Source organism: Geotrypetes seraphini, chromosome 8 (genome assembly GCF_902459505.1).
Source record: "Geotrypetes seraphini chromosome 8, aGeoSer1.1, whole genome shotgun sequence".
Taxonomy (NCBI): Eukaryota; Metazoa; Chordata; class Amphibia; order Gymnophiona; family Dermophiidae; genus Geotrypetes; species Geotrypetes seraphini.
In genome coordinates, this window is record NC_047091.1 from 181,672,574 (window position 1) to 181,695,802 (window position 23,229).

General features: G+C 43.3%; 1 protein-coding gene across 2 annotated transcripts in view; it reads right to left on the reverse strand.

The window, feature by feature from the left end:
- Positions 1-23,229, reverse strand: part of EWSR1 (EWS RNA binding protein 1) — a 217,481-nt gene that overhangs the window by 119,834 nt on the left and 74,418 nt on the right. For both annotated transcript variants that reach the window (XM_033956837.1, XM_033956836.1), the window contains exon 4: positions 13,678-13,804. In XM_033956837.1, the coding sequence (XP_033812728.1) occupies positions 13,678-13,804 (127 nt within the window). The remainder of the gene's footprint in view (positions 1-13,677; positions 13,805-23,229) is intronic.

The following is a 23,229-nucleotide window of genomic DNA, read 5'->3' on the forward strand; positions in this document are numbered from 1 at the left end:
TTTCCCAACAGGGAAGACTTGCTCTGTCAGCAAGCCCATACAAAACCAACCCCTCGCTCACTGAGTCCCTGTCAGGAAGAACCACAGGATCCTGGCAAGCCGCTGCTAATGATTGATGCGCCCTGGGAGCCCAAATCTCTTGCACGGCCCGTCTCACTGCCAGACCTCATACGAGAATCCTGGCTATCCAAATAAGCTCTCCACATCAAATTAAATTCAGGAGAAAAGGCATTAGACATCACCGAGTCCCGTTTAGGTAACTCCATCTTATGTCCCTTGGGCTCTGCAGCTTCCATTCTCTTACACTTAGGTATGTCACTGTTCCAGGGCTCTGGGAGGGATTTTCTCATGGTACACAGGCCTTCTCCAGAGGTTCCTCAGCCCTATAGACCAAAGGGGAGGCTAAGCCCAATGTTCCCTCCTCCCTTTCACGTGCTGCAAGGGTGCGCAGGCATCTATCCAGTGCAAACCTGGCATGAATTAGGGATAAATGCCCAAGGACTCCATGCCTGTCAATTTTGAGGGAAAATTTGGTAATTTGCTGGAGAACTTTGAAAAAAATAAAATCTGCAAATCCAAGATGGCTGCTGTGGCAGCCTTCTGATGCTAAAAAAAAAAAAAAGGGCTCAAAATAAAAGTAACCCTCCCCCAAGAAGACAGCATTTTAGAGGTGGGGGAACCCACAGGGGATGGGACAGAAACCTTCATAAAACAGGTTTTTCTGATCCCCCCCCCCCCAACTCCTGATTTTTTCCCATAGGCTGTAATAGCCTTACTCACTGTGATGTGTTTTGAAGGTATTGCAGCCTGCCTCAGCAATAAGTAGTTGGATCTGAGAGAAAAATACCTGCCTCAATCAGCCGGTCCTCCAAACGCTAAGGTCTTCAAGCTGCCAGTTGCACCAAAGTCGGACTGATCCCTCAACTCCTGCGGAACCACAAATGCAAAGTGGGGAGACGAAATCGCAGCCAGCACTCTAAAGAGCCTCATGTGAATGACTTAACAGCATGTGCTCAAGCCGTTGCAATTCAGTAGGCGAGCTAAGCTACTAAGGATAGAGACCCCAAGTACCACAATAGTTTCTGCAGGTAACCCAAAAAATGAACCTGCCTGCTTCAAATCCAAGCTCTTCTCCAGGCAGGTAGAGTTGTCCCATTGCTGGGGAGCTCTGTTGCACCAATAACTGCAACACTCCCCCCAAAAAAAAACCCACCAAAAAATACTAGAAATACTAAAGCAATATAAAGAGCAGATGAGAAAGACACCTTCTAGCTTGCGTGACCAAGAAAAAAAAAAAAATGATGTGTGCAGGAGAGCCTTTTGGAGGAGTTGAAAACCTGGAATGGATTCTTCCTGCATGGCTTGCAAGCATGGGGAGAACACCCTGTCCAGAATGATATACCTATTGCACTAGAAAAATCCTTATATGCTCTACTTTATAGTCTGTCCCAAAAGACCACTCTAAACTTAACCCAATTTCCTGCGTCAGTCTTTCAGCTCAACCACAACTACAACTGGAATTTTGGTGCCATGAGTCTACATTCACTACCTGGAAATTCTTATTTTATAGTCCCCTCTCAACTCACTTTAGCTAGTCATAGCAACAGCACTTAGTTGGGAAGACATCCAACAAAAGGTACTTTCTGGAAACCTGTTAAGTATGGAAGTGAGAGGATTTTTCTGCAATAGCACACCAGTCTTTAGATATTCCATAAAGGAAAAGTATCTACTTGCTTTTCTTTAATATTAGCATAGCAATGCAAATGTACACACATTTTACACATGAGCACTTACACCAGCCACAGTGTTAGTCTAAATGTTCATGCCTAGATTGCCAAAAAGCACACATTAATAGCATCATATAACTTATATTTACACATGTACCCTTTCCTCAAGTGCTGCTCATGTACATCATTAAAACTATAAGCCACCATATTTAGGTGCCAGTTTCTAGAACAGCATGTAAAAATAAGAGAAATTTGGTCTTACCTACGTTTCTTTCCTCGAGGTTCTCCAGACCATTCCAAATAAATGGGTATATGCTTACCTATCAGTAGAAGGAGACTGAGAACCAATGAGCAATGTCACCTACGAGGGTGGTTGGAAAAGTTTGATCCATCAAGGGCTATACACTTAGGCATGTTTCCACTTTTTTTTGTATAGCACAGTTACTACCATAACAGATGTTATCCGGGGACAGCAGGCAGATATTCTCATGTGGGTGGCGTCATCCACAGAGCTCGGTACTGCTGGGAATAGTGAATAGTATACTATAACTAAGCTTCAATGAAGCTTCACGACTGCCCATATCGCACATGCGCGAGTGCCTTCCTGCACAATGCTAGCTCGAAGTACCTCAATTCTGAAAACATAAGAAGCCAACTAGGGAAGGAGGGAGGGAATGTGAGAATATTTGTCTGCTGTCCCCAGATAACACCTATTACGGTAAGTAACTGATTTATCCTAGGACAAGCAGGCAGCATATTCTCACAAGTGGGACTCCCTAGTTTACCTGTAATGGGATGGAGGAAGTGTTGGCCTTCAAGAAGAAAACAAGTTCTGAAGTACCACTTGGACGAACCTACCACCTTGTCTGGAAGAGATTTCCAGAAAATAGTGAGATGTGAAGGTATGAATTGAGGACTAAGTAGCTACTTTGCAAACATTTTCAATGGGAGTGGAATGCAGAAAGGCTACTGATGCTGCCATTACTCGGACCTTGTGGGCTGTTACACATTCCTCAAGTGGCAGCCCAGCCTGAGCACAGCAAAAAGATGCAGGCAGCCAACCAAGTGGGAGTTCCTGTCACCAAACTATTTCCAATCTGTTAGGATCAAGAGAGATGAAGAGTTGAGGGGGAAGTCCTGTGTGGCTTAGTTTATTCTAAATATAAGCTAAGGCTTGCATGAGTCCAAGATAAGAGTCATTTCTCCAGGCTAATGAGGCTTCAGAAAGAAAACTGGTAGTACAATGGACTGATTGAGAGAAAATTCTGTGACAACCTTAGGAAGAAACTTAGGATGAGCTCTGAGAACAACTGTCATAGCGAAACAGTGTAAGGAGGGTCACAGACTAGCACTTGGTGTTCACTCACTCATCGAGCAGAAGTAACACAAATTAAGAAAACTACTTTCTAAGTTAGGTACTTAAGATGAGTAGTTGCAATAGGTTCAAATTGAACCTTCATTAGAATAGTCAGAATTACAATTAGATACCAAACAACTGGAGGCAGTTTGTGCAGGAATTTGGAATTCAAAAGTCCTTTCATAAACCTGGAAATCTGCAGATGTTTACTATTAAAGGGCATGGACGGCTCTAATAGCACTGAGGTGTACTACCAAATAAGTGGATTTAAGTCCAGAGCTGGAAAGATAGAGAAAGAAGTCCAAAGCCAAAAATAATCGAGGTCATTGTAGAATTCAGGTTATGGAAGAGTGCACCATAAGGTGAAACAAGTCCATTTATAGCACAGCTGAGTAGGTGAGTGTGTTGTCGGGGCACCGGTTGGCTTGGCTCAGGAGAGGAGCAGTCATGCGCATGTTTGCACAGGATGGCGGCCAGCTTGGATCTAATGTCCCAGCCTCAAGATGACAGTGTCATCTATTAGACTTAGAGCTACCTAATTTTTGTAAACAAACAGGGGCCAGAAAGCTCTATGTAAAAGAAAAAACAAGTTTGTCTCATAGATGCAGACACTGTACATCTCATCCTCCAAGACGCAGAGAGAGTGGTGACATGATAGAGACGTTCAAATACGTTACTGGCAGCATTGAGGTGGAAGAAGATATCTTCTTCCTTACAGGCCCTACGGCGATAAGGGGGCATCCGCTGAAAATCAGGGGAGGGAGATTCCATGGTGACTAGGAAGTACTAGGGCGTGATAGGGCAGAGTACGGTACTGGGGTTCAAGAGGGAATTGGACAACTTTCTGCTAGAAAAGGGAATAGAGGGGTATAGATAGAGGATTACTGCACAGGTCCTGGACCTGTTGGGCCGCCGCGTGAGCGGACTGCTGGGCACGATGGACCTCAGGTCTGACCCAGTAGAGGCATTTCTTATGTTCTTACTTCTTCACCGAAAGAGTGGTCGACCGTTGGAATAATCTTCCACTTCAGGTAGTTGAGGCCAGTAACGTGACTGATTTTAAGATCAAATGGGATCAACACGTGGGCTCACTTCAAAGAGGAACTTAGAGGGGAGGGTTATTTGAATGGGCAGACTTGTTGGGCCGTAGGCCTTTTTCTGCCGTCATATTCTATGTTTCTAAGACCAAATTCGTGTCCATTGAGACACAGTAATTTGATGCTTGATCTCAAAGCTTGAAATGTCCCGAAGACCAGTTTTTGGTTTTTTATTTACAAGTCCTGGGTGTCCCATGAAATCTACCTGAAAGCATAAGAATTCCAAGCTATATTGATTATTGAGATTTTTTTCATTCAGGGAACCCTGCCTGAATGGCTTGCTTTTTTTCGCTTTAAGATAGTTTGCCAATACTCTTTCCGCTTTATTCGAGTTTCCATAATACAACACTTGTTGAGAAAATAAATCCTTTCTTACGAATTTAGATGAAATCTCATTAAATTTACCTTTAGCTTTTAAAAGGTCCTGTAACGTAGAACATTCCCATTTATCAATCAATTTTGACTAACAGTTTAATTTCTTGCTCCAAATTGAAAAATTGTCTTTTGGCTTGTTTAAGATAAACCGAAATTTGACCTCTCATGGTTGCCTTAAAAGCATCCCATAAGGTTTCCATAGAGATTTCTTCTGTGGTATTAAGTTGGAAATAATCATTCGTTTTTAACTGAAAATCTTCACAAAATGTTGGATCTGCAAGCAATGTATTATCAAATCTCCATACAGGTCTACTATTATCTTGATCAACAATTTTGAGTTCAATCCACACCCCTCCATGATCCGACAAAATAATTGGATCTATGGCGGCTTTTGAGAATTGAAAGATTAGAGGGTTGTTTGGGAAACTGTGATGAAATGAAGCGAATAACCCTCCTGTATTATTTTTAAGACCCAAGCGTCTGTTGTGACGAGAGTTCAATGCTGATAGTATAACTGAAGGTGACCCCCGATAGGTTGTGGAGAGGGTAGACTGGGGAAATTGAGGCCATGCTCACTAGAAACAGCACGTCAAAAAAACAGTTGATTTTTGAGGAGTAGGTGGCTGAGTTTGAGGTTGAGTTTCTGCTTCTTTTGAGGAGCCTTGGAAGAGGAAAAAGTCATCAGATGTCTCTTGGGTGGATAAGATGGTCTCTGGTAAGTTTTAGAAGGTTGAGACTTGGAAGACTTTGTAGTAGACAAAGTAGTCACGAGTTGTTAGTTTCTGAGTAGTTTCTTCTACTTTGTCACCAAAAAGTTCCTCACCCAAGCATGGAATGTTTGCCAGATGAACTTGGACGTTGATCTCAAGATCAGAGACTCTGAGCCAGGCTAACCGTTTCATGGCGATGGACACGGCTGATGCTCTGGACGTTACAATCAAACACAGAACGGGCCATGAACTTTGAGGTTTAGAGTAGATTATGAGTTGTTTCCTGAAACTATGGAAGTTTATCTGAAGGGATATACTAAAGAACAGCGAGGTGTTTTACCAGTTGTTTAAAGTAGAACATCATGAAAAAATTGTAATTAAGAACTCTACTTGCAAGTATGGAATTTTGAAATAGTTGACGTCCAATGTGCAACCTTCTCTGCCTGGTGGTGCACTGGCATAAACACATGTATTGGAAGACTCGACCAGAAGAGGCTGGTGAAGTTGCGGCCTATCAAACCTCAGGCATGACTGTACTCTGTATAAAGAATCAATCTGTCTAGAAGACAGACATAGGTAATGTGAAAGGAGTCTCCCAGTTCTTGAACATGGCTTCCTTGAATAGATGGTGAAAAGGAAACTTAGGTCCTTGGGCACCTCAAAGTCTAAAGCCTGCAGGAGTTTTGCCCTTGGCTCAGATTGTTTTCAGTTTGACTAGCAAGGCTTTCCCCATTTGTCAGATTAATTTTGTGAATGACAAACCTAAGGGTGGTGACCTATGCCTGGGTGGAGGAGATGGAGCAGAAGGAATGCCATGTGATTTGGGGCCAGACAACTCAGGTTCAGGCTCAGTGTCATCATGAACATAACAAATGCACTTATACACCGCTGTACCTTTCAGTTCAAAGCGGTTTACAATATAAGAAAGCTATACAAGCATAGCAGATTATAAACTCATTTATAAAATTTATCAAATAAAGTCTTCAATGCCTTAACAGAAACCTGAATAAGAACTAGAATCCTGTATTAGTTTACCAAATTTTCTTTCCCATAACGCAACATGGTAGGCTAATTTTTTGGGAAAAGTGCTTATAGACGCAACCTTTAACTGAAGGAAATGCAAATGTAAACTTGCACAGGGTTAATTTTCTATTGATGAAAAGGAAGTGATCAATGAAATAATTTGGTACAAGGCTTGCAAACATTTTAAAACAGAAACATTCCAATTTAAAGAGTATCCATGCCTTGACCGGAAGCCAGTGCAACATCCGGTAGTACTCTTGTCACATGCTCTGACTTTTTCAACTTAAAAATAAATCAAACAGCTGTATTCCTGATAAGCTGTAGTCTTTGATAGTCCTTTTATGAGAGGCTAAATCATTTTACAGTAGTTCAACTAACTCAGAATCAAGGATTGAACAAAAAGTTTAAATGCACGAAAATCAAAATATGCTCCGATTGTCCTAAGCTTCCAAAGCATGAAGTAGCCTCTCTTAACCACAGAATTTGTTTGAACATCTAAAGTCAAATTTTAATTTTGGGGATACCAGGATGACTAATTCCATTCAGTATTAATTTGTCTTCTTGAATTTTGTTATTGGGAGAGGGCAAGAAAAATTTTGTTTTCTCTATATTAAACTTTTTAGTTTTTTAAAAATTTTTTTATTTATGCATTTTTGAAACATATCCACAAGCATCCACTCGTTACAGTTATCAGAAAATATGAATATCCAATTCACCATAATCATATATTAAACATTATTGAACTCTTCCTTAGACCATAAATCAATATTGGGAGAAACAAGTAAAGTAAAAGATAAGGAGATCTCAATACAAGTAAAATATCAATATAAAGGAAAAGGCTTAACGTGTTTCATATATCATCCATCAAAAAATAAACTGCCCTAAACATTATGGATTATGTTCTTAGTATCCAAAAAAACTATGAAGATGTTCTGGAGCAAAAAAGACATACTTTATCCCAGTATATCTGATCAAACATTTACGGGGATAGCTTAAAAGAAACAATAGCTCCCAAATTTTTTACTTCTTCTCTCATATTTAGAAATAGTTTTCTTCGCTCGAGTTATTTTTGTGACATCGGGAAAAATCCATACTCTGACCGTAGAATGAAGATTGTGAAAAGCAGAAAAAAAAAAAAATTCTCATTACTGCATTTAAATCCTGTTCAAAGACAAAGGATATGAGCAAAACACATTGAGAGTCAATTTGCTCACAGGAACGTTCCAAAATTTCCATTATGTTATTCAGATCCATTAGTTGTGATTCAGCTTGATTATCAGTAGGAGATTCTAGTTTTTTTAGGTAAATAGTATACTCAATTTATTGGAGGAATTGAATCTGGGGAAAAATTTCAAATTTTCCATCAAGTATTTAAGCATATCCCCTACTGATTTAGGAAAATTGAGTATTCTTAAATTACGTCTTCTGTTAAAATTCTCAATTTGTTCAAATTTCCTCTGGAAAAACATCTTATCCTTAACAAAAGTTCCCGGATTTTGTAAGGTAGCTATCTCTGTTAATCTGATCAAATTTAGTATTAGCTTGAACTGATATTGATAAATCGTCCAGTTTACTCACTATTGCTGAAACTTCTACCGCCGATTTAGTAACTGCAACTTTGAGTTTTTGGAATGACTTCCATATGTTTTCCAGTGTTACCACTGAGGAGCTAAGTTACCCTGCTCCATACTTGCTTGTAGTTTCGGCATCCTGGTCCGCATGAGGTCCCCCACTGCATGGCTGTGTCACATACTTCCGGGCTTCAGCAGTCCCATTCTCAGCGCTTTCCATCGTCTGGTGAGGTGGCAGTCGGGCAACTGGAGGAGATAATGATATTTCCAGCTCTGAAGCTTTGGCGGCTCCTTCCTCCATACAAATGCAGGCAATTCAAACTCCAGACACAGATGGAGAACTGGCCAGGAAGCGATCCATCGTTGCTTGTCTGGACATGGAAGGGTCCATCTGGAGCAAACCCTTATGTTTGCTATAAGCATATTGTCTGTTTTCCGAGGGAACGGCAAATGTTGAAGTTGAAACGCTGCAAGGTAAGATGGAATGCTAAACTCTGGCTGTTAACACGCAACCGTCATTTTGTTTTCCCTCTGTATTAAGTTTTAATTTAAAATCTCTCATCCAGGTTTCTACTGTTTCCATAATAGCTGTTAGAATTTGCAAAGCCTCAGATAAGGAAGTGATAGGGATGACTATTGTAATATCATCTGCATAGCTATAAAATGTGATTCTAAAAGAATCAAGTTTATTTCCCAACGATGACAAATAAAGGTTAAAAAGAGAAGGAGATGGCGACAAACTGAGGGACTCCACATAAGTTTTTCCATTTACAAAAGTAACAATCATTAAAACAAACCTGATAGATTCACAAATTTAAAAAGCCACTGAACCATTTAAGAACATGGCCAGAAATTCCTAGATTCCATTCATTTTAATAATATATTGTGATCAACTAAATCAAAAACACTGCTGAGGTCTAATTGTAAAATCATGGCATTCATTTCTTTACTGAATAGCTGATAAAGATGGTTGAGAAAAGATGTGAGAACTGTCTCTGTATTATGACAGAAATGAAATTCCGATTGGGACTTGGGTATATTGTTCAAGATATTTGGTCAATTTGACATCTACCAGGCCTTCCATTAGTTTAATTAAGAGATCCGAGTCATTCCCCAACTCCAGGTGACTCTCTAAGAAGCTGGAAAAGAAGGTTTGGTCTTATGACATTGAGGCGTATAGCATTGATGGAATTGCTGAGAACTCCTGCGAGAACACTGGTACCGATCTGAGGAAGGACACTGCTGTAGGGTGCAGTTTATTTTTCCCCATTGTTCCACTCCTGTGAGAAGCTTTCAAGGAACCCCTCCCAGCATGAAAAGGGTGGGGGGCAGCTGAGGCACAATTCTGGATGGAAAATAGGGTGGAGAGAGGGAGGTACCAGATGCTCAGGACAGAGAAAAGCTGGTCAAGAACCTAATATTCCAAGAAATTACTGGCTTTCTAAGAGCTACAGAGGACCTTAAAGGGTGACATTGCTCTGTAATGCTCAATCTCCATTTGCTGGTAGGGCAGCCTATACTCACTCATTAGTAATGGTCTAGACTAGGGAGATAAGGAAATTGCCAATGTGCACATATACACCCACACAAACATGTCATTCTGGTCACATATTTCTTGCCACTGTAAAATGGGTGTATTGCTATAGAATTAGCCCATAGGTGTCATCATTGTGAGTGACTGCTTTTTGCAGATTCTTGAGCTCCAGCAGACTTAGAGAATGAAAACAACTGAACCCATCTCCATCTACAGGAAGAAATTTAACACTGGCAGTTAAGATACCCAGCCTGCTCTAAACCCACATACTAACTCATTTCATTATGTTAAAAGAAACCTGCTGTTCTGACAGACTTGTGAATTAACACTTAAGTTTACAACAGAAGTTTACAAATGTTCAAAATTTGTTCTACCATAGAAAGATTGCAGTTCGAAGATGTATTGGTCCTTGCTAGGTGTGTGTGGTGCATGTGTATTTTTTTTTTTTTTATATTCCCTTACAGTGAAAATTCCATTCTCCTATTACCTTTTTATTTCCACAAAAGAGAAAGTGAGGAAGAAGTAGGGAATTACAGGTCGGTAAGTCTGACGTCTGTGGTAAGCAAATTAATGGAAAATGCTTTAAAACAGAGAATGGTGAAGTTTCTGGAATCCAGTGGATTACAGGACCGGAGGCAACATGGATTCATTAGGACCAAGTCTTGTCAGACAAATCTGATCAATTTCTTTGACTGGGTGACCACAGAATTGGATAGGAGTGCGCTAGATGTGGTGTATTTAGATTTTAGCAAAGCCTTTGACAGTGTTCCACACAGACGTCTAATAAATAAATTGAGTGCCATCGGGATAGTCCCCAAAGTGATGGACTGGATCAAAAACTACTTGAGTGGAAGGCAACAGAGGGTTAACGGTCAATGGAGATCGCTCTGAGGAAAGGGATGTTACCAGTGGGGTGCCTTAAGGTTCTGTTCTTGGGCCTGTTCTTTTTAACATTTTTATAAACGATATTGCTGAAAGGATGTCGGGTAAGACTCGCCTCTTCGCAGATAATACCAAAATCTGCAACAGAATAGACATCCCAGATGGTGTGAATATTATGAAGAAAGACCTAGCGAAGCTTGAAGAATGGTCTGAAATTTGGCAGCTAAAATTTAATGCTAAGAAATGCAAGATCATGCATTCGGGCTGCAGAAACCCAGAAAAGTACAGTTTAAGGTAGACATGGGCAAACTACGGCCCACGGGCCATATCCGGCCCGTTTAGTTGTTTAATCTGGCCTGGCCAGTGTTGGCGCTCATCAGTGAGTGAGGCCCACAGGAGAGACTACGGGAAAGAGAGTGAGGCCCTGCGGGAGCGTGCGAGCGAAGTTAGCTGCCTGTCGGACCCTCTGCTGTCATGGACTACACGCTGAGTGCCGAGGACAGGCAGCTAAGATGAGGAACAATATGATCGACCTTGCGCGAGGATGGCGAGAAGGTGGCCCGCGAGGTCAAGCTCCTGCTGTAAGAGACTGCCTCTGCGTTCTCAAAGACTTAGAAACATAGAAAGATGACGGCAGATAAGGGCTACAGCCCATCAAGTCTGAACATACCATTGACCCACCCTTATAAGTCTACTGGCCCCCTTAACTCTATTGACCTGCTCTATTAAGTCAATATCCTAGCGACCCTATTCATTGGTATGACCCTCGCAGTGATCCAATTTATCCCATTTATTCTTGAAGTCTGGGATACTGTGGGCCTCGATCACCTGTACTGGAAGCTTGTTCCAATGCTCTATCACTCGTTCCGTGAAGAAGTACTTCCTGACGTCTCCACGAAACTTCCCTCCCCTGAGTTTGAGCGGATGTCCTCTTGTGTTCGAGGGTCCTTTGAGAAGAAAGATATCATCTTCCACCTTGACCCGTCCCGTGATGTACTTAAATGTCTCAATCATGTCTCCCCTCTCCCTACGCTCCTCGAGAGTATAGAGCTGCAATTTGTTCAGTCTTTCTTCGTACGAGATACCTTTTAGCCCCGAGACCATCCTGGTGGCCATCCGCTGAACCGACTCAATTCTGAGCACATCTTTACGGTAATGTGGCCTCCAGAATTGCACACAGTATTCTAGATGAGGTCTCACCATGGCTCTGTACAATGGCATCATGACCTCAGGCTTCCTGTTGACGAAACTTCTCTTGATACAACCCATCATCTGCCGTGCCTTAGATGAAGCCTTCTCCACTTGATTGGCAGTCTTCATGTCTGCACTGATGAACACTCCCAAGTCTCGTTCTGCCATAGTCTTGGTCAAAGTTTCTCCATTCAAGGTGTAATTTCTGCATGGATTTCCATTTCCGAGATGCATGACCTTACATTTCTTGGCGTTGAAGCCCAGCTGCCAGATAGAGGACCAACTTTCTAAAGTACGGAGGTCCTGTTCCATAGTATACATAGTACTTTCTTTCGTGAGGGCGATGCCGCTCACTTCGTGCCTCTGCTGCCAACGCTAAGACAGGAAATGCGGCTCTTTGTGCATCCGAGCCTTCCTCCACACGCCCTTTCGCTCACTGCCCGCAGCACCAGAAAGTTTGCCCTTTCTTCCGTCCAGCCTTGGCTAGGAAACGGGCCCTTGGCTGCTCCATCTTCCACTGCCTGGACACGTCCTGAACAGCTCTTCTCCGCTTCTTTCGAAATTCATGACTCTCGTTCGCTTTGTGCATGAGTCGAAATGACCTGATGCACTTGAGCACACTTGCTTCACCTAACGCCTTAACCTAAAATCGTTGCACCAATGCCCAGTGTGCCTTTTTTAACTTAGGACTTGGGTGTGATTGTATGTGATGATCTTAAGGTGGCCTAACAGGTTGAAAAGGTGACGACAAAAGCTAGGGTGCTTAGTGAGAGGTATGGCCAATAGGGGGGAAAAAAGGTTATTGATGACCCTATATAAGACTCTGGCGAGACCTCATTTAGAATATGTGCAAAAATTACATAGTACAAAAATTAAATAGTTCCTTGTCTAATAGATGCTGGCATTGTAATCTATGTAGGGACGTTGGATCATCTCTGTTGTATTACTGTCCCCATATCTTTGCCTTTTGGAATTCAATCTGGGATCAAATAAATTGTTTATTGGAAAATCATGTAGCGTTATCTTATGATACTGTGATATTTGGAATGTCCATGAGAAAAAAGAGTCAGATATCATCGTGTAACAATAAACTTTTATTGATCATGACAGGAGTTGCCATCCAACATATTACTAAAAACTGGAAAGACCATAGTAGACTTAATTTCAATTTCTGGTGGAATTCGTTGTGTCACCTATATAGAATGGAAAGATCATTGGCGGTACAGAATGGAAAGTATAATAGTTTTATAAAAATATGGGTGCCATTAACATCTTTTTGTCATGATTAATGCCATTTTTCTATTAATTATACACCATTTAGTGTTTAAAGAGGGGAAGGGTTTAATGGGAGGGTTTATGATCTTAATGTGATTAGAAGGAGGGTGGGGGGAGGGTTGCATTTATATTTATAAGATATAATAAGACGTTCAAGTGGTCTAATTAATAGTGTTTATTATGAATTTTGTACACTTGAAAGTTTAAAAATGAATAAAGAATTAAAAAAAAAAAAATAGAATATGTGCAACTTGGGAGACTGAACCTTCAAAAAGATATAAAAAGGATGGAGCTGGTCCAAGGGAAGGCTACTAAAATGGTGCGTGGTCTTCATTATAAGGAGTATGGGGACAAAGTCCTCAATATTTATACTTTGGAGGAAAGGTGGGAGAGGGGAGATAAGACATTTAAATACCTATGTGGCATAAATAAACACGAGTTGAGTCTCTTTCATTTGAAAGGAAGCTCTGGAATGAAAGGGCATAGGATGAAGTTAAGAAGTGAGAGGCTCAGAAATAATCTAACAAAATATATTTTAAGGGTGGAAGATGCATGGAACAGTCTCCCGGAAGAGATGGTGGAGAAAGTGTGTCTAAATTCAAGAGAGCATGGGATAGACACGTGGGATCTCAGAGAGGAAGAGATAATGGTTATTGCAGATGGGAAGACTGGATGGGCCATTTGGCCTTTATCCGTCATCCTGTTTCTATACTGGTCTGGATGTTTGCTAAAGAAACTGTAAATTGTTCTTTGCTAGTCTTCTTTTTGTGAATTTAAACACATCTGAAGTTGAATTGCAAACAATTGATCCCTTAAACCAGATTACTCCAACATTCATAAACATCCGTTGAGTGTTTATCACAGCTGGAAATTAGGATTCTAGCTAATCCCCAAACAAATCCAAATATATAGAAAACTAGTATTTTGGCTCTTACCAGTTGGTGGCTGCCCATATGATGTGGCATATGCTGTCTGTCCATATGTTGCTGTAGACTGAGCTTGTGTATAGCTGACGTCAGTAGGTTGCCCATAGGTACCATAGCTCTGCTGTCCATATGCTTGCTGCCAGGGTGAAAGACATTAAGATCCTTAACATTGCAATATATATTTCTAAAACTGAAGTACAAAAATCCAAGACAAAACTCTTCACTAAATGAAAACTATGCACCATTTGACAAAAGGATTGTAATAGACCATAGGTTCTCAACCCAGCTAATGGAATACACAGCTTGTCTGGTTTTCAGATGTCTAATAAATGAGCATGAAATCTGTCTACTGTATTTCAACATTAATCTCACAAATTCATTGTGGATATCCTGAAAGCTAGACTGCCCCTAGAACTGAGCTGAGAACCTCTAGCACAGTGTTTCTCTCAACTTGGTCCTGGAGAACCCCCTTTCTAGTCAGGTTTTCAGGATATTCCCAATGAATATGCATGAAAGAAATTTTCATATAATGCAAATTATATGCAAATTTCCATGGTCTGGCATCTCTCTCCTTCCCATTCCAGTGGTCTGACATCTTTCTTCCCCCATGCATCTCTACCTCACTCATTTCCCACCACCATGTCCAATAATAATCTCTCCCTCCCTCGCTGCCCAACAATTCTTTCTTCATCTTTCCATGTGCACCACCTCTCTTTCCCCGACACCCAATTCTGCCTTTCTATTCCCTCCCTCACTTCAGTATCTCTTTCTCTTACTCTCTCCATTCTTCTATCCTATGGCTCATGATCCTATCCCCCTCTTCCCTTCATTCTTATGTCCCAAGTTCATGCTTTCACCCTCCTTCCTTCCATCATTTGTCCGAATTTTGTGCTCCCTCTTTCTCGAGTCCCAACACACCCTTCTCCCATTCTGTGCCTCCTTCCAGCAGGTGTGGGTGTTTACCTTCTGGCCACTGATGCACTCGTTTCTCTGTACAAAGCTGCGGGCGTCATATGGCTGAGCCGGAAGCCTTCTCTCCGATGTCACAACGTCCAGTTTAGCCGCAGGATGCATGAGGAGCCGCCGCCCATGGCTTTGTGCAGAGAAATGAGTGCTGCAGTGAGGAGGAGGGAGCCGACCAGAAGATAAACTCACGGGGGCAGCAATGAGCAAAATGCCGCATCGCCCTCAAGCCGGCTGCCTACGGCCCGAGAGTTGGACACCCCTGATGTAGTGTAAGGCGCAGTCACAGCAGACTGCATAAAACAGGCAGGCAGGCTGAATTCGGCCTGCAGGCCTTTTGTTTGACATGTGTCCTAGAGGAAAGGAGAGACAGGGACGCTATGATTCATATGTTCAAATATTTGAAATATTAACATAGAACAAAATCTTAGAAAAAGGAAAATGGTAAAACTAGAGGGCATAATTTGAGGTTGAGGGGGCGAGACTAAAGAGTAATGTTAGGAAATTCTTCTTTATGGAAAGGGTGGTTGATGCATGTAATGCACTCATAGAGAAGTGGTAGAGAAGAAAACGGTGACAAGATGAATACAGAGGATCTTTAATCAGAAAATAATGGGTATATATTGAAAGAATTAAGGCCAGTACTGGGCAGACTTGCACAGTCTATCCCCTGAATATGGACATTCAGGTGAGGACGGGCTGGGATGGTTAAGATGGGCCAGAGTGAGCTTTTATATCAAAAAACGTACTGTGCAATTAGTTTAGCAGAAGGGCTTCATTCATGTTGCATCAGAAGACAAAACGGACAAAAATGATAAATACAAAAACGGAGAAAAACAAACCTCATACATAGGCAGCCGGGACTATGCAAGTGCCCTAAGCCACCTGTATCATCACTTGTTTGAAAAAAAACCTCCATAGATAAATATGTAAATACACTTTGACAGACACTCCAGTAGATGGAATCTAAGTACACTACCGGGCAGGGCTTCTGACTCAGAAATATCTAAGAAAAAGGACCATTTAAATTAAATGGTTAATTTATGGAGCATGGTTGGGCAGGCTGGATTGACCATGCGGGTCTCTATTTGCCATCATTTACTATGTTACTATAAACCACCTTGCTACCATGAGCTTCAAGACAGAGCACCCCCGCCTCTGACCTCCTAGGAGCACAGTCAGCCTATCCAAATACCTCAGAAGGGCTCTACAGAACAGGAGGTGCAGGCTCTTGAATTGGCTCCTGCATTCATCGCTGCAGAAGAAGGGGAGCTCCACTGATTAAGGTGAAAGGCAAAGACTTCCTTCGGAAGAAAGGAAGACACCACACACAGGGACCTCAGACACCCCCCCTCCCGTAAAGTGCAAGAAAGGGTCACAGCATGACAAGGTCTACAGATCCATTTCACTGAAGCGACAGCCATCAAAACAATAGTTTAAAGGTTAAATTGTTGAGACGACCAAAGCAATGGCTCAAAAGTGAGGTTACAGCAATGATTGCAGCACCAAATTGGAGATTCCAGTCTGAGCAGATAGACCGTAGAAGTGGCTGAAGCCATCCCAGCCCCTTCAAAAACCTGACATCCGGGTGTGCCGCTAGAGAGGAGTGCTACATCCTACCTCGGACACAAGTTAATGCTACCACTTGCACCTTAAGGGAACCAAGGGCTAAACCTTTAGACAGGCCTTCCTGGAGAAACCCCAGAATGAGGGCCACCAACACCAAAAAGGGTAATGCCTCCCTCTAGGCACACCACCCCTCTAAGGCCTGTCAAACCCATGCGCATGCTGCAAAAGTTGAATGCTTCCTAACATGTAGGAATGTGGTGGTTACTGCATCAAAGCAGCCCTTACAGCTCAACTTTAACCTCTTAAGGGCCAGGCCACAAGACTAAAGGGGCTTGAATCCTCCCCTGACACAGCAACCCCTGCCCGCTGGGAAGGAATAGTAGCTGCCCATTCAGAAGCCGAATCAGGTCTGTGTACCAGATTCTCTGGAGCCAATCTGGAGCCACTAGAATGAATAGGCCTGGATGAGAAGTCATCCTCCTGAGAACGCGCCCCACCAGAGGCCATGGGGGTACACATACCTGGATGACGCTGGCAGGCCACGTGACAAGGAAGGCATGCAGACCCAGGCTGCCGGGTTCTCTACAGCAGCTGAAAAAGAGGTCCACCTTTGCACTGCATTTGGTGAGGCAGCCAACGGACCATGGTGAGTTGAAACACCTCTCCCGAGGGTTCTAATTCTCCCATATCCAGCACATTGAGACAGTCTGCATGTTCTGTGCCCCGGCAACGTGTGCCAGAGATAGGCAGAAAAGGTGCCAAGGTCATGAGAAGAGCATCCTCCTTGCCAAGGCTGGCTGAGAATTCATAAGAACATAAGCAATGCCTCTGCTGGGTCAGACCTGAGGTCCATCGTGCCCAGCAGTCCGCTCACGTGGCAGCCAACAGGTTCAGGACCTGTGCAGTAATCCTCTATCTATACCCCTCTATTCCCTTTTCCAGCAGGAAATTGTCCAATCCTTTCTTGAACCCCAGTACTGTACTCTGCCCTATTATGCCCTCTGGAAGCGCATTCCAGGTGTCCACCAGACGTTGGGTAAAGAAGAACTTCCTAGCATTTGTTTTGAATCTGTCCCCTTTCAACTTTTCCGAATGCCCTCTTGTCCTTTTATTTTTCGAAAGTTTGAAGAATCTGTCCCTCTCTACTCTCTCTATGCCCTTCATGATCTTGTAGTCTCTATCATATCCCCTCTAAGTCTCCTCTTCTCAAGGGAAAAGAGTCCCAGTTTTTCCAATCTCTAAGCGTATGAAAGGTTTTCCAAACCTTTTATCAGACATGTTGCTCTCCTCTGAACTCTCTCGAGTATCGCCATATCCTTCGTACGGCGACCAATATTGGATGCAGTACTCCAGATGCGGACGCACCATCGCACGATACAACGGCAGGATAACTTCTTTCGTTCTGGTTGTAATACCCTTCTTGATTATGCCTAGCATTCTATTTGCCTTCTTAGCGGCCGCTGCACACTGTGCCGTCAGCTTCATTGTCATGTCCACCATTACCCCCAAGTCCCTTTCTTGGGTACTCTCATTCAATAACATCCCTCCCATCGTATAGTTGTACCTCGGGTTTCTGTTTCCCACATGTAATATTTTACATTTCTCAACGTTGAACTTCATCTGCCATCTCGTCGCCCATTCCCCTAGTTTGTTCAAGTCCCTTTGCAATTCTTCCCAGTCCTCTTTAGTCCGAGCTCCACTATATAGTTTGGTGTCGTCCGCAAATTTTATTATCTCACACTTCGTCCCTGCTTCTAAATCATTTATGAATATATTAAATAGCAGCGGCCTGAGCACCGATCCCTGCGGGACCCCACTCGTGATCCTCCTCCAGTCCGAGTAGTGGCCCTTGCTTGTTGACATACACCACCACCATGGCACTGTCCGAGAACACCACTGACCAGCGACCCCTCTAAGAACGGCGAGAACTCTGAGAGCGCCAGACGGATCACCAGCAACTCTTAAATTGGCCATATTGACTCTTCTGGGGACCAAACCCCCTCTGTGCGATGGGAGGCCCCCAGCCCAGAAAACTGGCATCCATAGTAACCACATCCCAGCACTGGACAAGTTGGCCATGGAAAGCCACCATAGCATACACACTCTGGCCTTGGGAGTCCAGCTCAGCCGAACCCCTTAGTCCTGAGAAACTGGCAACCAACAACTCAGAAGAGATCGCTGAAGAGGACACAGATGTGCATGTGCCCACAGCAGATTCCATTGTCGCTGTCATGGAGCCCAAGAGCTGGGTATAATCCCATGCTCTGGGACGAGGTGTCTTAAATACTGTTCGGACCTATAGGCACAGCTTCTCCCGTCTGAATGCTGACAGGACAATTCTCTCCCGCCTGGTGTTGAACAGGACACCCAGAAACTCTAAACTCTGGGACGGACATCAGCCTGCTCCTGTCAAAGTTGGTCACCCAGCCTAGGGACTGTAGCACCTGCACACCCCTTGCCGTTGCAGATCAACGCTACTGCAAGGTTGAGGTCTGGATCAGCCAGTCGTCCAGGTATGCCTTGATGGTGAAGAAAGGCTGCCACCACCATGATCACATTGGGGTCCTTGGCACCATGGCAAGGGAATAGCTCGGAATTGGAAGTGCTGCCCAAGAACCGCAAACCTCAGATACTGCTGGTGAGATGGCCAAACGGTGATGTGAAATTACGCCTCCTTGAAGTCCAGGGTAGAGGTCTTCATGGGAACATGGGAATCCCATGTGTTCCCCTCATGTAAGCGGGACTCCCACGGGGATTCCCCCGGCCCATGGGGATGGAAATGGGGTTCCACTTTCTACCAAAATTCCGGTGATGCAGCTGAAATTTTCCACCAGTCCGGCGCCGCCATGCTCCTCAACAAGTACACAGCTGAGAGCCTTGTTTCCCGATTGGTCTGGTGGCACAGTGGGAAGGGAACAGCCATGCACCTCAGCACATACACAGCTGAGAGCCTTGCTTCCTGATTGGTCCGGCGGTGCAGCACAGCAGGAAGAGGGTGTGGGTGTATTTAAAAGGCCCCAATACTGGTAAGACTGAAAGAGACAGACCAGAGGAGGAGAGTGGAGACAAGAAATCCAGCGATTTTCAGAGTTAGACCTGAGCCAAGGACAGAGCAGCAGGGAGCACAGCAGGCAGGAGGAGGTGCTTCAGAGAGGCAAGATGATTCGGCAGTCAGCGTGAGCACAGCAGGCAGGAGGAGGTGCTTCATAAACACTCCAGCACCGGCAGTCAGGTAATTAACTTAAACACAAAATAAACTGTGAAATTGATGATCCTGGTGAAATTTTTACTGTGTTTTATTTTTGAATTCATCTGCACCTTTTTCAAATAAAGATTTCATCAGGATCATCAATTCCGCTGCTGTTTTTCCTTGTAGAATCTCTTTGGTGGAACCGTTTTTTTGTTTTCCATTCAGGTAATTAACTTAAACCCCCTCTTTTACTAAGGCGCGCTAGCGTGGGCTAATTCAGCTAGCTTGCCTTAGTAAAAGGACCCCAAAGTTAGGTCAGGGGGATACTGGAGCCAAAGAAAGAGCTGATGTCTTTGTATTGTGTTCAAAAGAAAAAAAAATGCATTTCTGGTTTTATTTCTACAGTGTTGAAGTACTTGCTGACCTTTGCTGTGGCTGGTGGGGATCCCTAAGCACCGCCAGCAGAGGACCTCCTGTAGAAATGGCCAGAACTCCCCTCCACCAAGTGCAGCAGTCACTGGCAGCATCCATGAGTCACTGAGGTAACAGAATCTGTGACTCAGGGACGCTACTGCTGCCTGCCAAGCTTGGCAAAAGAGACCCCTGGCCAACTGCAGAGGAAGTCCTCAGCTGATGGCTTGGAGGTCCTCATCAGCTGAGTATTTATATTTACATTAGAGGTTCTGGTAGAAACCCGTTTATAAAATATTTATTCTTCCCAATTAATATTTCCAAATTAATAGTGTCTTTGCTTATTTATTTTTAAAATTTATATACTGTTTTATTCCAAAACAGTTTACTAATAGTTACATACATAAAATATTATAAAATTCAGAAAGAGGTAAGAACAAATTCAATCCTTACATAAAATTAATTTCTCAAAGAAATGCATCTACAAATAATTGTGTTTTCAGAATTTTCCTAAATGAGCTCTTATTTGTAAATGGGTCTCTACTAGAGCCTTTAATTCAGTAGCATAATTAAATGAAATAACTACTTCTGAAGTTTATAGGGACGGGCAGGAACGGATTTGATTCCAGAGAGGACAGGTTTGATTCCTAGCGGGGATGGGTTTGATTTCTGTCCCTGCGCAACTCTCTAGTCCAGGGCTGTGAGAAGCTGTACCAGCCAAACTGAAGCTGTACCAGCCAAACTGATCCAATCACAAACCACAGAGTCTCTATGCGAAACCGTGACACCTGAAGAAAGCGACTGAGACCTTTTAGATCTAGCACCAGTTAGAATATTTCCTCCTCCTTGGGAACCACAAAGTAAATTGAGTACATCTCGGTGCGCTGCTTTAGAGGAAAGAGCACAATGGCCCATATGGTGATCAGATCCCACAAAGTCTCTCAAATTGCTGCTTCTTTGGTACCTCAGGTACTAAGAGAGGAGCGACAGGGCAGGAGAGCGCTAGCTTGTAACAGTCTTGGAGGATATCCAGTACCTACTGATCAGATGAGGCCGACTCCTCTGCAAACAGCTGAAGCCGACCTCCCACTGGTACCCAGGAGGAGTGGGCCCATCTCATCTCATTATGAGCTGCGGACAGACATGGCTGACTAAACTGCGAGTGCCTGGGAAAATACTGCCTACTCTTCCAGAATCCTGACCTGCTGAAGCTTGGTCCCACCAAGGATGAACCTTTAGGTCTATCCTCCAGCAACTGTTGAGGTTTGATCTCCCCCAGCTCCTTTATAAAATTTGTGAGATCCTCTCCAAAGAAGCATCACCACCTCCCCACCAGGAAGCTGAACAAGCCAGGACTTGGAAGCCATGTCCATGGCCCAGTTCCATAACCAGAACTGTCTGTGGCAACCACAACCAAGGAGGTACCACAAGAGAAGGCTCGTAGCATATCACACTCCATAAGCTAAATATGTCAAACACGCCTCCAGCAGAGTGGCCAGAAGAGCACCCAGACACTGGACTTGCTAAAGACACTCCAAGCAAGTCCTCACCATGAAGGAACAGCAGACTGATGCCTGCAGGCCTAGAAACACCACCTCAAAGGCTTGCTTCAAGCATGCTTGATCTTTTGATCCTGGATGAACCGAAGGGCACCACCCCCTTCCACCAGGAGGGTGGTGGTTTTTGTGACTGCAGACACCAGCACATCCACCCTAGGCACCTGGAGCTTCTTCTCTTCTGGCATCAGAGGGTACAGGCAAGCCATCGCCTTGCACACTTTGAGGCCCATATTGGGGGATTACCACTCTGCAGCAATCAAATCCTGGATATCATAATGCATGAGGAAAGCTTTTGGAGGACCACGAATACCCTTCATCATGGAAGATTTGTGCGACCCTGTCAGTCACAGAGGGATCTTCAATAGATAATGCGACAAGTGCATCCAAAACCAGGGATCCCAGCAAAACAGGTGCAAAACCTTCAGGTCATCACGCTCCTCTGGAGGGAACCCCCTATCTTCCAAGGGATCACTCCTTCCGGGTAGACAGGCAGCGTAAAAGTGATGCTTCCTGATCCCATTCACCTGGAAGTTCCAGCCATGGGCACTTGGAGACAGATGGGATACTTCCAGGAACCCCGGTGAATTGCCTGTCAAAAGGTAGGGGAGGCAGGAAGGGGCAGCAGGAGCGCCGGCAGGTGAAAAAAAAATCACTCGCAATCTGCTCTGACCGTCTCTTCCTATAGTAAAGTCGGGCTACACCAATCAGGAGCTGCTTTGACATGCAGCTCCTGAATGGTGTAGCCTGACTTTACTACAGGAAGAGGCGGTCGGACACTGTAAATACTTTGTATGTCAACTGTAAACAATATATACATTTTTAAAATAAATTGTTTTGTTATGAAAAGTCAAATCTTATTCAAATTCTATTGCCTGCTGTTTTAAGTACTACAGGGTTATGCCCCAATTTATCTACTACTAATCACTTATATATTGCTGAAAGTCTATCTGAACAATAGTCTCACAATGAAAGAAGCAAAAAGGCCTCAGAGAAACATGAATCTTCTTTTTCTTACCACCTCAGCCAAAAAATAAAAAAAGCTAAAAAAATTAGGCCTGTCATTCCAAGCAGGAAAACTAAAGATTGTCAGAATCTCAGGTGTCATATTGGATTATAATGTATTCCAGAAAAACCCAGTGTTACTTAGGAAATATGTCTTGCAGTGCTAATCCAAATGTCTGTAATAAGCTGTGAAATGTAATTCCCTGGAAATGTCCTCGATCTCTTATTGTAAGCTGCCTAGAACCGAAAGGTTTAAGGTGGAATAGAAGTCAATATATGTAATGTCATACATTGTTACTGTATAGCTTTATTGCTGGTGTTCTGCTAGTTAACAACTGTTGCTACAGGACAATGGTATCCAATGTTTAAAGTGTAAAGTTTAGAGAACAAGAGGTATAACAAGTTTTAATATAACATAAAATCAATTATTTGAACCTCTATAGTGATATTAATAATTACATATCAGCCCCCCCCCAAAAAATACTTTTTAAAATGCTCAAATGAAAGCACCCCTTCGCTCCCTTCTTTTAGGTACTATTCGGTTTAGCCCCTAAATATATTACTGACCTTTTCTCTTTCTCAACCAACAGACATAAGAGAAGCTCACACTTGAATTTTGTTTCTCCGCCGGTTACAGGATGTAAATTTAAAAAGACATCAACATCTTTTCTCACATAAGAACATAAGCATCGCCTCTGCCGAGTCAGACCATAGGTCCATCGTGCCAGCAGTCCGCACCTGCGGCGGCCCCCCCAGGTCCCGTGACCTGTAGTGTTCTTTCACTTAAGACATTTATCCTTTATAGTACCCCTCTAGCTATACCCCTCAATCCCCTTTTCCTTTATGAACATGTCCAGCATTATGCTT